The 14,309-nt window shown below is 50.7% G+C and overlaps 1 protein-coding gene across 1 annotated transcript in view; it reads left to right on the forward strand.

Moving 5' to 3' along the window:
• The window catches only part of DENND2D (DENN domain containing 2D), a 29,582-nt gene that overhangs the window by 14,682 nt on the left and 591 nt on the right, over positions 1–14,309 (forward strand). Inside the window, exons 6-11 of the mRNA XM_073319808.2 lie at positions 8–148; positions 4,925–5,073; positions 8,686–8,863; positions 9,895–9,936; positions 10,631–10,721; positions 12,930–13,169. Of these exons, the coding sequence (XP_073175909.1) occupies positions 8–148; positions 4,925–5,073; positions 8,686–8,863; positions 9,895–9,936; positions 10,631–10,721; positions 12,930–13,169 (841 nt within the window). The remainder of the gene's footprint in view (positions 1–7; positions 149–4,924; positions 5,074–8,685; positions 8,864–9,894; positions 9,937–10,630; positions 10,722–12,929; positions 13,170–14,309) is intronic.

Below are 14,309 nucleotides of genomic sequence, written 5' to 3' on the forward strand. Positions count from 1 at the left end.
CCCATAGATCCTCGATGAAGTGGAGAAGAGGCGGCAGATCTCCATGGCCGTCATTTACCCCTTCATGCAGGGCCTCCGCGAATCCCCCTTCCCGGCTCCGGGGAAAACGGTCACCATTAAAAGCTTCATCCCTGATTCCGGAACGGAGGTTTGTGTCGGCTCAGTAATCTGTGCTCGGGTGCTGCTGACCTCCAGCAGGGCCTGTCTCTCCACCCCTAGGAGCTGGTCTAAGAGGAGGCCGTGCTGGAGCGTGTGTCTGGCCGTCGGGCCAGCCGGAGCTTTGTAGGCTTTCCTCAGTACAGTCTCTGCTAATGCACTTCATGTCTCCGGCTGCCTAGGGGCAGTAATACACGAGGGTCACAGGTCAGGGTGGACAAGGGGCGCTGGCTGAGTTGAAGAGCGAGGCTGTGCTGTCTGGGAACGACAGGTTAGAGAACGACCCCTTGGAACGAGCTGGCCGCTTCATACCAGTGGAGATCGAGCCAGCAGTTCCATCAATTCTCCACCCTCTGGGGGAGAGTTGGAGACGGTCAGGTGTTCCATATTCCAGCCTGACCGCTATGGCCGGGTTCTCCCAGGTGGCCGGAAGGTGCAGTGAGCTGGGCGCTGCCCAGTACACAACTGGTGTAGCGCTCCGTGAAATGCTCCCTGTCGGTCCTGCTGCGAGGATCTATCAGCACAAACAGCCGTTAATGCCAGCGGATGTGGCGTTCACACTTCTTGAAGCTGCTGTTGCAACCTCTCCCTGCAGCCTGCAAGCCATGATTTCAAAGAGGCTGCTGATTTTGGGAGCCCAGCTTGGACCCCCTTGGGCCTGATTTCCAGAGGTGCTGGGCATCCTTTCATGTCAGCCAGAGCTAGAAGTCCAGTGCCACCTAGAACAGCTCACTCTGCTCCCAAGCATGCTTTGGGGGGCTCGGCTCTAACAGGCAACCAGGGGAGAGAAGTGACGCCTAGCAGCATGAGAGCTGGGGGGAGAAAGCAGATGTGGCAGGGGGCCCACGGTTGGGGCGTGGAGAATTGGACTGAATGGTGGGAAAGGGGAGCAAAATCATGCCGGGTGCAGACAAGGGTGGCGTGGCCGAGTCAGCTGTGCGAAGAAATGATTTGTAAGCAATTGTCATCAGTGACAGGGAAAACCCTGCCAGGTTAGGAGCTGGGGAGTTTGGCGTCAGGTCGAAGGACGTGAGGCTGATTTTGGAGACACCAGTGTGAATCTGGATTAAAACTGGTTTCAGTGGAATTGCAACAGTGTATCCCAGGTCCCTGGAACTACATGACACTGCCCCTAGGAGCCTGCACTGTTTCCCCTACCTCTGCAGTCCCATACAATCCGTGCAGGATCCCTTGTGTTACTGAAAGTTGTATTACACTTAGTTGATTTGACTGTGTGTCCGGATTTTTCAGTGTGCTCACAATTTTATACTGACCACTCCTAATTTGAGTTGTTTGGTTGCTGAGTCAGCGAAAGCTTGGGCTTTCGGGGACAAGGAAGCAGAAGCCTGGCCTCTTTCACTCCCCCATTTGATCAGAGCGGCGAGGATTTTAAATGTGGGGTGGGTTGAAGTGCTCCTTCTCCAGCAGCCGCCCTTGCTAAGAAGTGACACTCACTGTGCTCAGCAACAGGGAAGCAGTTAGCTCAAGGTTTCTACAAAAACAGCAGTGAAAGATTTCAGAGTAACAGCCGTGTTAGTCTGTATTCGCAAAAAGAAAAGGAGGACTTGTGGCACCTTGGAGACTAACCAATTTATTTGAGCATGAGCTTTCGTGAGCTACAGCTCACTTCATCGGATGCATACCGTGGTGAAGTGAGCTGTAGCTCACGAAAGCTCATGCTCAAATACAGCAGTGAAAGAGTTAACAGCATGGCCTTTTTAATCACTTTCATTCACACCTCCCTTTGTTGAATGGCAGCCATTCACACCTCTCCTGGAGCTATTGTTTCATGCTGAGTGCAGAGACTGCTTTGCATCTGCTCTTCTCAGCTGACAGGGCTAGAGACAAGACACTGGGTTTATAGTAGACAATTGTGCCCATTTAACAAAAAGATGGGGGGGGGGTGGATAGCTCAGTGGTTTGAGCATTGGCCTGCTAAATGTTCAATCCTTGAGGGGGCCATTTAGGGATCTGGGACAAAAACTGGGGCTTGGTCCTGCTTTGAGCAGAGGGTTGGCCCAGATGACCTCTTGAGGTCCCTTCCAACCCTGATATTCTATGATTTTAGATATCTATCTAGTTAAAAGAAAAGGAGGACTTGTGGTGCCTTAGAGACTAAGAAATTTATTTGAGCATAAGCTTTTGATGAAGTGAGCTGAAGTGAGTTTCACTTCATCGAAAACTTATGCTCAAATAAATTTGTTAGTCTCTAAGGTGCCACAAGTCCTCCTTTTCTTTGTGCGAATACAGACTAACCCGGCGGCTACTCTGAAACCTATCTAGTTAAACCGTAACAAACCCTAATACAGATGCATGGGGATCAGTTTCAGCCTTACTGGTGCCTGTTGTTAGCTTAATTCCGTACCATTGGCTTTGCTTTAGGAGTTTGCAATTGTACAATTCAGTCCTGTCAGTGCAAGCCCTGCAATGGAGACAAGCCTTTAGGCCTCCTCTGCACTGGGGTGGGGGCTGCTGATGTAACACAGGTGCAAACTGGGACTTGCTCTGCTTTGAAGGGGGGCTGAGCTGAGTGCATTGCCTCCTGCAGACAACGCATTCCTATTTTTGACCTGAGAGGTTTGACTGCAGTGCACTGATGCAGCAGTTGTTTTGGAATGGGGCATTGCAGCCACCTCGTCCCATTGCACATTGGGTGCTGGGTGTAACTGAGAGCAGGAGCCGGCTTGGCACAGGTTCTGCTCTGCCAACTTCCTGGGTTATGAAATCTCTTGTGATGCTGCAGCAAGAAGGGTAAGATTGTGTAAAGACTTGGCCTATTGCTTCATGCATTGGCTGCTGGCAGCACTGCAGAGATGGGAGCATTTTCTTCAAAAGCGTCAGCGTGGCGGCTTATCCAGCCTTGCCAGTGGAGAAGGGAGCCGCTGCTAGGGAAGGCGAGGCTGGGAGCTGGCAGTGCGTGGGAGAGAGAGGGTGATGGAGACCTGTGGGTAGCCCAATGTGCAGCAAAGCCCGGGCTGGACTAAGGTCTAAGTAAGGTCCTCCACTTTGAGTGGTGGGAGGTTGTTCCGAATGCCTGGGGCTTCTCCTGGATCAGTAATCCAGGGCTCAGCTTTTGAGGCTGGCGAGAGGTTTGGCTTCACCTGACTGGCAAAGGCACGTAATATAATGACAGGTTTCAGAGTAACAGCCGTGTTAGTCTGTATTCGCAAAAAGAAAAGGAGTACTTGTGGCACCTTAGAGACTAACCAATTTATTTGTAGCTCACGAAAGCTCATGCTCAAATAAATTGGTTAGTCTCTAAGGTGCCACAAGTCCTCCTGTTCTTTTTACGTAATATAATGACACCAATTAGTTGTAAGGGCTCACCTGGGCTGGAATGAGGTCTAACCAGCCTAACAGGAAAAGATGTAGAGAAGGGTAGGAGTGTCTGGAAACAGGCATTCCAAATGGCCACTAAGTACAGGGATTGCAGCACTCCATTACCTCTCCTTTTGTGGCCGTCTCGATGCTGCTTGATGTGGCCATTTGGAAGAGATGTGTAAGAGGCAACGAGATGGTGCTGCATAGATACCTGCATGGGACAAAGCTAGTACAGGAATCGATGCTAGCGGACAGAGGCAGATCAGTGTCCAACTGCTGGAAGTCAGAAAAATTACCGCTGGAACTGGGATGCAAATTTTCAACCAGGAAGGTTATTGTGACATCATCCCGTGGAGTCTCAACATCCAGATTAGGTGTCTCACTCCAGCTCAGTCACAGGTTACTGGCCTCAGTGCAGGAATCGCTGGGGGAAATTCTCTGGCTGGCATCATGTAGAAGCTCAGACTAGGTGATCAGAGTAGTTCCTTCTGGCCCTAGAATTTATACACTCCAATGCCTAATGAACACTTGGGAGAAAGGATATCTTTGTTAAAGATTCAACACCACCCACCCGGTTCAGTGAGGCTCACAAAACAACCCCCTTAAGGCCTGGTGTACATACTAGTTTGTTCCTGGTTAACTAAGGGTGTGCTTTGTAAACTGGTCTAGTTAAACCAGTGCAAGTATGTGTGTAGACAAGGCCTAAAATATCCTCCATCAAAACCAGGGCAGGCCAGACATGACACCCAGATATCTGGGCTCCTCCTACCAATGTCTCTGCACTTTCTCCCACCCTGCACTCGGAGAGCCCTTCATGAGAAGCTCCGCAAGGCTGCTGGGGGCTGATGAGAACTCCTGGTGATTGCTGGTAATTGGGGATTACCTATGAATTCATGGTGTTGGTAAAGCAGCTTTGAAGTGGAGGACTGGTCCCCGCTGGGAACTTGTGCCGATTCTAGTCTGGGGCATAGCTATATGGTACACACCAGGAAAGCTATGGCTTGCCTGTCACGATCTTATCCCGCTGTCAAGCTGGAGTCATCTCCACCAGTAAACAGAGGCCGTGCCTATCTGTGCTCGGGGTTTGCATCGAGGCACATCCCCAGAGAGGACACGGTTAAGTAGGGTCACTTATTGCCTCGGCCACGCTCTTATTTGGTGCACCAGTTTCCCCCACTCTTGGTCTGTTAGATCGATGAACTCTGGGCAGGACAGTGCCTGGCCCATGCTGGGCACTACCAAAAAGTAATCCTAACTAATTGTAATATTGCAAAGATCTCGCATGACACCCCCCCGCACGCATGACACTCCTTTCCTGCCTCCTTCCTCCGCCATACGGAAGCAGGTAGGGCCCAGCCCAGCATGTCTGAGACCTTCTGCATGGTGCTTTTAATAGAATTAATTAGTGACTTGTTAGCTCACTCGTGTCCCCTCTGCTTCCCATCAGCTCATTGAACTCACGCGGCCCCTGGACTCTTGGCTGGAACACGTGGAGTTTCAGGCCCTTCTGCAGCATCTCAGTCCGGAAAACATCCTTTGGCTCTTTGCCTCTGCGGTTCTGGAGCGACGGATTATCTTCGTGGCAGAGGAGCTCAGGTGAGCGCCCTGCACTTAACCAGAGAGCTAGTTCTGGGAGCTTCAGAGAGCTACAACTAATTCTTCCACTGTACGCCGCGCTGATTAGGCCTCAGCTGGAGTATTGTGTCCAGTTCTGGGCGCCACATTTCAGGAAGGATGTGGACAAATTGGAGAGAGTCCAGCAAAGAGCAACAAAAATGATTAAAGGTCTAGAAAACATGACCTATGAGGGAAGATTGAAAAAAATTGGGTTTGTTTAGTCTGGCAAAGAGAAGACTGAGAGGGGACATGAAAGCAGTTTTCAAGTACATACAAGGTTGTTACAAGGAAGGAGAAAAATTGTTCTTCTTAACCGCTGAGGCTAGGACATGAAGCAATGGGCTTAGATTGCAGCAAGGGCCGTTTAGGTTGGACATTAGGAAAAACTTCCTAACTGTCGGAGTGGTGAAGGCCTGGAATAAATTCCCTAGGGAGGTTGTGGAATCTCCATCATTGGAGATTTGTAAGAGCAGGTTAGACGAACACCTGTCAGGGATGGGCTAGATAATACTTAATCCTGCCATGAGTGCAGGGGACTGGACTAGATGACCTCGCGAGGTCCTTTCCAGTCCTATGATTCTCTCAACTCGTAAGTACCAGTCACATGCAGCTCGCCCAGCCCTGGAATGCAGCTTGCAGGTGCCCTCGGTTCCACTCCCCCTTCGTAAGGGGGCAGACGCAGATGCAAGTGTCGAATGACGTGTCCTGAAGTCTGCTACTCCGTGTATCTCGGCCCCAGGGTAGGTGTAGTTGGGGCTGGCTGAGGGCACCCTCCCCATCCCCACAGTGCAGTAAGTGGTGATTAATTTTTTGTGCCCCATCCAGTTCAGGAGATAAAATCAGAATAAATTAATTCCAGGTGCAGGGGAGGAGAGAGAAGCTGAGAACCTTCCACTCTGGGAGCGGACCCTGAGGAGTCTGAGCAAGCAAAGGGTCACTGACCTCAGACTGCTCATGAGGCATGGAAGTCTGATCTAGTGGACAGAGCACTGGTCTGGGATTCAGGAGACTGGGTTCTATCCCTGGCTCTGCCACTGGCCTGCTGCATGGCCTTGGCCGAGTTACATGCCCTTCTGTGCCTCAGTTTCCCCATCTGTAAAAGGACCTCCTTTGCAGAGTGCTCCGTGGATGAACAGTGCTAGATAAGAGCAAGGTGGTATTATTATGTATGATAGACTAACAAGTCAGCTGGAGTCTGTTCCCAATTGAGCCCAAAGGGTTAATCCTCACTAAGCTGACAAGCCCAAGGAGGCAGGTAGCCAGGAAAGTCACCCTCTCATGCTAACATCAGCAGAGCGTAAAGGTTATGCTCACTCCTCGTCAGACAGCCCGTCGATTCAAATCTCTCCTCTCCCTCTCGGATTTCCTCATTCCGACTCATCAGCAGGAAGGAGTCTCTGATTTGATCCCAGCCACCAGAGACTTTCACTCTTCAGACCCTTGGAAGAAAACGACACACACTGACCGCCCTGCGGAAGGATCCTCTCTATAAAATTAGCAAACGATAACTTTGTCTAGTGAGGGTTAAGCCTTAAAAGCATTGAAATAAGGAGTGAAGGGGGAAGACTTGTGCACTCCTTTCAACCACAATGCTGTCGATATCGCACTCCCCAAGGCTTCCACTTCCAACATATACCGAAAAGCAATTCACACCCCAGCTTCCTCAGACTCACGCTGTGCAGGGAGAGCACCAGACCAGGACTTGGGAGACTTAGGGTCTGTTCCCAGCTCTGCCGCTGGCCTGCTGGGTGACCTGGGGCAAGTCATGCTCCCTCCCCAAGCCTCAGTTTCCCCATCCATAGGCGCTGACTTCCCCACTGCCTGGTGGGTGCTCAACCCCTGCCCGTGCCCCAGCCCCACATCTGGCCCCACCCCTGCCCTGCCTTTTCCCACCCCAGCCCCGCCCCCATTCCACCCCCTTCCCCCAAGTCCCCGCCCCTGCCCTGCCTCTTCTCCACCTCCTCCCCTGAGAATGCTGCATCCCCACTCCTCCCGCTCCATCCTGGAAAGTCCTAACTGCCGTCAAAGAGCTGTTAGGTGGCGGGGGGGCGGGAAGCGCTGGGAGGGAGGTGGAGGAGTGGGGACACGGCACGCTCGGCGAGGGGAGAAGGAGGGGGGAGATTGGCTGCCGGTGGGTGCAGAGCCCCCACTAATTTTTTCCCGTGGGTGCTCCAGCCCTGGAGCACCCACAGAGCCGGTGCCTATTTTCCCATCTGCAAAATGGGGATAATGAGCCTGTCCTCCTTTTGAGAGCTACTGATGAAAAGAGCTAGGTATGATTATTATTAACTCGGAAACTTAGCAGCTTTTGTGTCAACGGATCAGTATATATGACCGTCCCCCATTCCCTGCATTTGGGAGGTTATTTTGCCTTAACTCTGCTGAGGTCACTGTTAGGGTTTTGTGTTAGAGTGAAAGAGAATGACCCTCCCAGGTGGCAAAGCCAACCTGCAGCTTGTGCTAAGGGGTAGGGGAAGGCTAGTTGTGTGGGCTGATGGCAGTGCAGCTTGTTGGGCCCCCTGCTGAGGACAGGGGGTTTCCTCTTCTCTCTAGGGGAGTTTAGTCTGAAATTCAATTTATTGTTTTCTAGTTGGGGAAACTTTTTGTACCAAAAAGGCAAATCTGGAGGCACCCCGGATCGCGGTGCCCTGCCACTCAGAGCATTGGTGGGGCAACACCGGCAGCAGGGCCAACTCCAAGGGTTCAAAACCTGTGAGGTTTTGGCCCCCAAAATCATGGTATTTTTAAAAAAAATACCTATGTGGGAGTTTTTTCTTCTGGTTTTTGAGCCCTAAGGGACACGTATTCAAACTTTTCTCCGCAACCACAGAGCTAGAAACTTACTTTTCTTTCGATTTCTTCATTAAAGAAAGCTGAGATTCTGATGTAATCACCTGACTCCAGGAACTGGGGATTTAAGAAGAACATCACATATTGATGTGTGATGAAATCCTGAGAGTTGGTAACACTGCCATGTGCCAAGGGGAGGAAGACTTCCCAAAAACAGCCAACATAGGCGGGTAAAATTGAGCTGCAGGAGCTCAATCTATTTAGCTTAACCAAGAGAAGATGAAGGGGTGATTTGATCAGTCTTAAGCAGTATCTATAAGGGAAACAAAACTTTGATACTGGGCTCTTCAATCTAAGAGACAAGAGCCAATGGCTGGAAATTGAAGCAAGACAAATTCAGATTAGGAATAAAGTTCATATTTTTTAACAGCAAGGATTATGAATCATGGGAACAGTTTACCAAAGGCCATGGTGTGTTCTCCATCACTGGAAAATTTTAAATCAAGATGGGATGTTTTTTCTAAAAGATCTGCTGTCGTTGGAACAGGAATAAGTTCAGGGATGTTCTCTGGCCCGTGCTATGCAGGAGGTCAGGCCAGATGATCACAATGGTCCCTTCTGCCTTTATAATCTATGAAAAACAGCACCCACCTGTTTAGGAGCCTGTCTCTCCTTGGAAGTGACTTAGACTTTGGCTCCTGTGTCACTCAGGTGCTCCTGAAAGTCTCACCCAAGGCCTAACCTGCTGGCCAGCTACTTGCCAAATTCATTTACTAATCAGAACCCTTATTTATTCGGCAGCGTCCTGTCCCAGTGCATCCATGCCGTGGCAGCTCTTCTCTACCCCTTCTCCTGGGCACACACCTACATCCCCGTGGTTCCGGAATGTCTGATCGATACCGTCTGTTGCCCCACGCCCTTCATGGTTGGAGTCCAGAAGCGCTGCCTAGAGCAGGTTCTCGATCAGCCGATGGAGGAGGTACTGTCTGAGGGGGTCTCTGTTCCCATGCCGCAGACGGGCTTGAAGATGAATGTTTGCCTGTTCGTGCCCCTTGATTGTTATCTCCACGTGGTAGCAGGCAGGGCCGGATTTACAACTTACGCGCCCCTGGGCACAGCATCTTCAGCGTGCCCCCCCACTCCCGACTACAGCTGACCTCCGTGTTGCACACTGTTTGAGAGAAGCAAGGCGTCCCTAGGCACGTGCCTACTGTGCCTAATTGGAAACCCAGCCCTGGTAGGAGGCCCTGATTTTGTCTCCATCCCAGCCTCAGGAGAAGGGCCCAGAAGGAAACAAGAGCGGACTCCAGCCTGCTCCTAGGGTAACACCCAAGCTGTTCCCTAGGCCAGATGGGATGCTGATATCATCTCCTACCCACTAGCTGGGCAAGGGCCTCAGCCCAGATTCCCTGGGACAAAGGGGGCATTCCTTGCCCTCAGCTAACCTGTAGCCAGCATTGCCCTAAGCGTCTCACTGCTCATAGCTCATGGGAGGTGAGCACACATCTTAGAAAACTAGTGTAGACACTGCCAGAGTTTCCAGGACCGTGCGCTCCTTGGCCTTCTGCTGGGAGCACTAACAATGGGGCAGTTGTGGGGCTGTGGCCCTCTCCCGATGGGGATGTGGGCTGAGACTCCTGAACTCATCTCATGTGGGCGTCCCAAGAGACACCGGACAGGAACCACTTTCAGTCTGGGCTGGATTGGACCCAGTGACTGATTCTAGAGGTGAAAGGCTCCAAATCTCCTTTCCATGTCCCAGGTCCATTCGTTCCCCCAGGCCAGGCACTGGTGCTCCTCTTTCACCAGGCAGGAAGTTTGGAGGGGTGGAGAAGCCTTTTCCATTGCAATGACCTAGAGCAGTTCATCATCAGGTGCAGCTCAGAGCTTTTCAAATGGACTTGGGGCACAGAAGACTGCTCTTGAAATACATTCTCTTAACTCGCTGCTGCTCAGAAGCGGCCTTGCAATGCAGCCTGGCTAACACTGCATCCTGTCTGTTGGTTTTAGGTGCTGCTGGTTGACCTGTGCGAAGGGAAGTTCTTAAGATCGGTAGGTGTCCCTGGTGCAATTTAGACTGTCCCTCATGCGATCGCTAGACGCAGGTGCTTGTTCGTTGCTTGACCAGTATTACTGAGCCACTGTAGGGTCCTTAATCCTGGCTTTTCAGTAGCTGTCACTCACTCCTTCCCACCTGTCACTTATTATTTGCACTCTGCAGGCTCAGGGGGGCAGGGCCTCTTGCCCGAAATTACAGAGCACACTGTAACGTTAGCGTTCCTGGTTTCAAAACACCCGGGCACGGCCCTGCAGGGAGAGACCAATGGGAGTTCAGTGCAAAATTAATTTCTCAGACTGTTGTGTTGTCTCTTTCTCGTTACGGGTGGCGGAGGAGAGGCTGTGTCAGAGACAGAGGTGTCAATTAACCCTGCAGAAGGTGTCTCTCCAACATCCTTTGGGATAAAAATTGATAGGCAATAGCTTCTGGCGGTAGCTAGTGAGCCCCACCAAGACTATGGTAATGCAGACTGCATGGCTGCATTAAAGAATGGGTCACAGGGGATCTGGTGGGGGGAGATGTGTTCATTCCAGAATGCTTTGGGCCTGCAGGTACACTCAGAAAGTGGTTCGCCGAGCTAGAATCCTCTCTGATGCTTCAAAACCTTCTTCCCAGTAAAAGCCCCCGTCTCAGGCTTCCCTGGTTTGCAAAAGCTGGCTGTGCTAACATCAGAACATCCTCTTTCAGGTTTGCGACGAAGGAGACATCTTACCGGCCAAGCTGCAGACCGAGATGCTGACTTCTTTAAAGACGCACAACAGCAACAACAACATACAGAGTAGGCAGAGAGCTCTTTCTTTGGGGTGCGCACGGTGGAGTACCTGTGAATGCCCCCACAAAATGACTGCCGGCGTCCCGGGCTAACCAGCCATCCTGGGGCAAGTGGGCTAAGAACCCAGGACCTAATTTCCTACACTGCCCTCTCAGTTCCAGCCAAACCATCTCTAGTGTTGTGTATGCTTTAGACTCACATGCATGCGAAGAGAATAGCTCAGTGGTCTAAGCAGCTGGACTGGAATAGCCAGGGTCCCTGGGTCCCACCTTAGCCCTTCCCGCTTCAGAGGTAGAAAGAGACTGAGGTTTGTGCAGCTTATGGAGTGTGGGGCAAGTCCTCAGCTGGTGTAAAATTATCACTCCATTGGCTTCCTCTCCACATTGACTTTAGTGGAGCTGTGACATCTCCCACCAGCTCAGGATCTGCCCCGGGGTGTCTTCAAAGCAACACTCGAAAGACCAGCACAGAACTGTCAAGGATCCCAAGGCACTTAGCTATGATTGGGGTTTACTTTGTGGTCCTTACCCAACCTTTCGCTTCCCCCACCTGTTGTTCAATGTGATATGCTCTGATTAGCTGCAGCTCCCCACTCCAGAGGTGGCTGCATTTCACCTGCATTTCAGCGGTGCTCTGGTTCTGCAGGTTGGGAAGTGCTCTGCTTTATTCCCCATCCCCAGCTAGCAGGCATAGTACACTGTTTCTGCTCTGCATGAAAACTAAAGTGCAGCCGTGGTCAGAGAAGCCCCAATGGTTATACCGATTTCTTTGTGTGTGCAGCAGAGTCGGACCTGCTGACTTCATTGACAAAAATAGACCCTTTTTATTGTTAGCTCCACAGAGCTAGCGCAGTTCCAGGAGAAGGAGCTTGATTCTAGCAGACGATACTAAATTCCGGTCTTCGTTATTGGTGGGGATGAGCGAAATGGACAGAGCCCAGCGTGACTCTCAGACGCCAGGCTGAGTTTGCAGGGCTGGGTGTTATATAGAGATTTAAAAAAACCCATAGCCTTTCTAGCTGTTGTGCGAGCACGTGTGATCTGGAGTCACTGGAACGCAATAAACGAGGGATTTTTACCAAGTCATTTTCAGACTAGTACCATCCCCTGCCAGTTCTTGTAGTGGCCATATTCTGAGCTGAGCATCTTCCTCCCTAAATTCCACAACCATGTAGGATTGTGGAGACCAGTCAGGGAAGAGAAATAATCCATCAATAGGGAGGGGAGCAAAAAATCCAGAAGGCTCTTGATAGCTTTATCTTGACAAAACAGAAAGCCAGTGACCCTGAATATCCCTCAGTGAAATCTGGATCTGGGAGATCTGGACAGCTAGACTCCCTTCTTCCACTACAGTGTATACGTGCTAATCAAACAGGTGGAGTCCTCCATCCAGAACAGCCTGTGAAGGGCAGTACCACTTGCTAGTGGCTGTCACAACTCTCCTTAATGATTTAACACCAGGAAATTGGATTTTAATGTGTGAAGGAGATGGCCATTGCTTCTGACATGAACACAGCATGTGAATTAGGTCAGCGTGCAATGAGGCCCTCCATCTAGCATCTCGGTAGGCTGGTGTACTTCACATTTTAAGGTGGTAGACGCAATTCCTTGAATGTGTATACAATGCTCGGAGTTCCTTGGAAGCCAAGTGTTATAAGAAGTCCAAGTATGGAGGTCAGCAGTAATTATCCATTGGACTGGGCAATTGAATACCACATTGGGACAGTTCAGTTTATACTCCTGTCGGCTCCTTAGCGAATGGAACCTCCTGGCTTTTCTCCCTTGCCATGGCTGGGTTTGGGAGTCACACAATTTAGCACCATTCAGGTGTTACAGCTGCTTTTGAATGGAAAACGTCCCGGACCTTGGAATGCCCCAGACTGTGGCACAGACAGGAGAAGAGAGGTGGGATGGCCCAGTGGTCAGAGCACTAGCCTGGGACTCAGGAGACCAGGCTTCAAGTTCCTGCCCCACCACAGACGGGGCGATTCTTGGGTGGGTCATTTCGGCCCAGATCCTTTAAGGAAATTTGGAGTGTAAATACTTCTGAGGATCTGTCCTTCCATTCCCCCATGATAGCCCTGTCCTGCCTCACAGAAGGGTTGTGAGTGTAAATACATTCAGATTGTGAGGTGTCCACGTCCTGAGTTAATGGGGGGGTCGTGTGAATACCAGCCCCCATGCCCAAACGGTACGTTTTCTATTCCCTTTTCAGCGTCTGAACAAGTGAATGCCCACGTCTCCAAAACCTTCGTGCAATTCTTCGTTAAAACTGTTGGCCATTATACATCACACCTCAAGTGGAATAAGAGCGGCCAGGGCTCCTTTCAGGAGAAGGCGTTCTGCAAAGCCATCACCTCCAAGTCCTGCCGCAAGTTTGTGAAAAGATTTGTGAGGACTCAGATGTTTTCCCTCTTTATCCAGGAAGCGGAAAGGAGCAGGATGATCCAAGAAGGTAAATTGCCCCATCTCCTCCCCCTTCTGTTACTGCCCTGGCATTCAGGAAGCATCAGGATCCCTGGAGGCCACTCTTTGGTTTCTTTGGGCTAGAGGGAGCAGGACTCATTTGCATATTTGCTTGTGCAAATGAGGTGCAAATGTTTTTGTGTGACTGCTCCTGAAAACACAGCCACGGGGAAGGGGGAGAGATGCTGTTAGAGAAGATGGTACAGGCAGTGATAGTGAGTCTCTCCCGCAACCTCTGCCTGCAATGCACCAGCAGAGACACCCTGGGTCGGTTGCAGTAGTCTCTTCGTCACTGCAGCCCCTGGATGGAGGAGGTAATTGCAGACTCCAGAACTTGGCCTACGTTTGTATTGAATACAGTCAAAGGGCAAGGAGGAAAGGACTAGTGCAAAGCGCTCCTTGCTTATTCTCTTCTCTACAGTGTATTCCCTGACACACACACATCCTGTTTCAGGACTGTAAGTAATGCAGCATGGCCTAGTAGATGGAGCACTGGACTGAGTCTCAGGAGAGCTTCGTTCTAATTCCTAGCCCTGCCACTGGATTTCTGGCTGATCTTGGGCAAATCACATCACTATTCCGTGCCTCAGTTTACCTATCTGTAAAATGAGCTGTATAAGACCTGGGTATTATGATGATGATTATTGCCACTTTCAAGAAGAATTTCAACAATGTGTCTGTTACTGAGCTAGCTGCACCTCTGAGCCCCCGCACTCTCTGAGTGCACTCCCCCATCCCCTTCAGTTTGGATCTGGTACCATTTTATCCCCAATATTTGTGATGCTTGCCCTGCTGGTTCAGCTTCAGCCTATCGTTGCTCGAGGTGCAGGTAGATTTGGAGCCAGTGCTGCTGCTCTGGTGCCCTCCAATGCAAATTGACCGGAGTCATTGGATTCTGTTCCCTGCCTCTCTACCTCCTTCAGCACCTAAATCCCATAGCGATTGGTGTACAATAATAATGTATATGGAGAATATGACCATAGCTCCATCTTCAGGTTCTCTGGTTCTTATGGAGTTTGCTGGGCTAATCTCTGCTTCTGCATCCCTACCACAGCATGTTGTTGTTAAACAGAAACCAGCCAATGACCTCAACTGTTGATGAAACTCCAGTGTCGTGTGTAACTGACCC

Source organism: Lepidochelys kempii, chromosome 21, assembly GCF_965140285.1.
Source record: "Lepidochelys kempii isolate rLepKem1 chromosome 21, rLepKem1.hap1, whole genome shotgun sequence".
Lineage (NCBI taxonomy): Eukaryota > Metazoa > Chordata > Testudines > Cheloniidae > Lepidochelys > Lepidochelys kempii.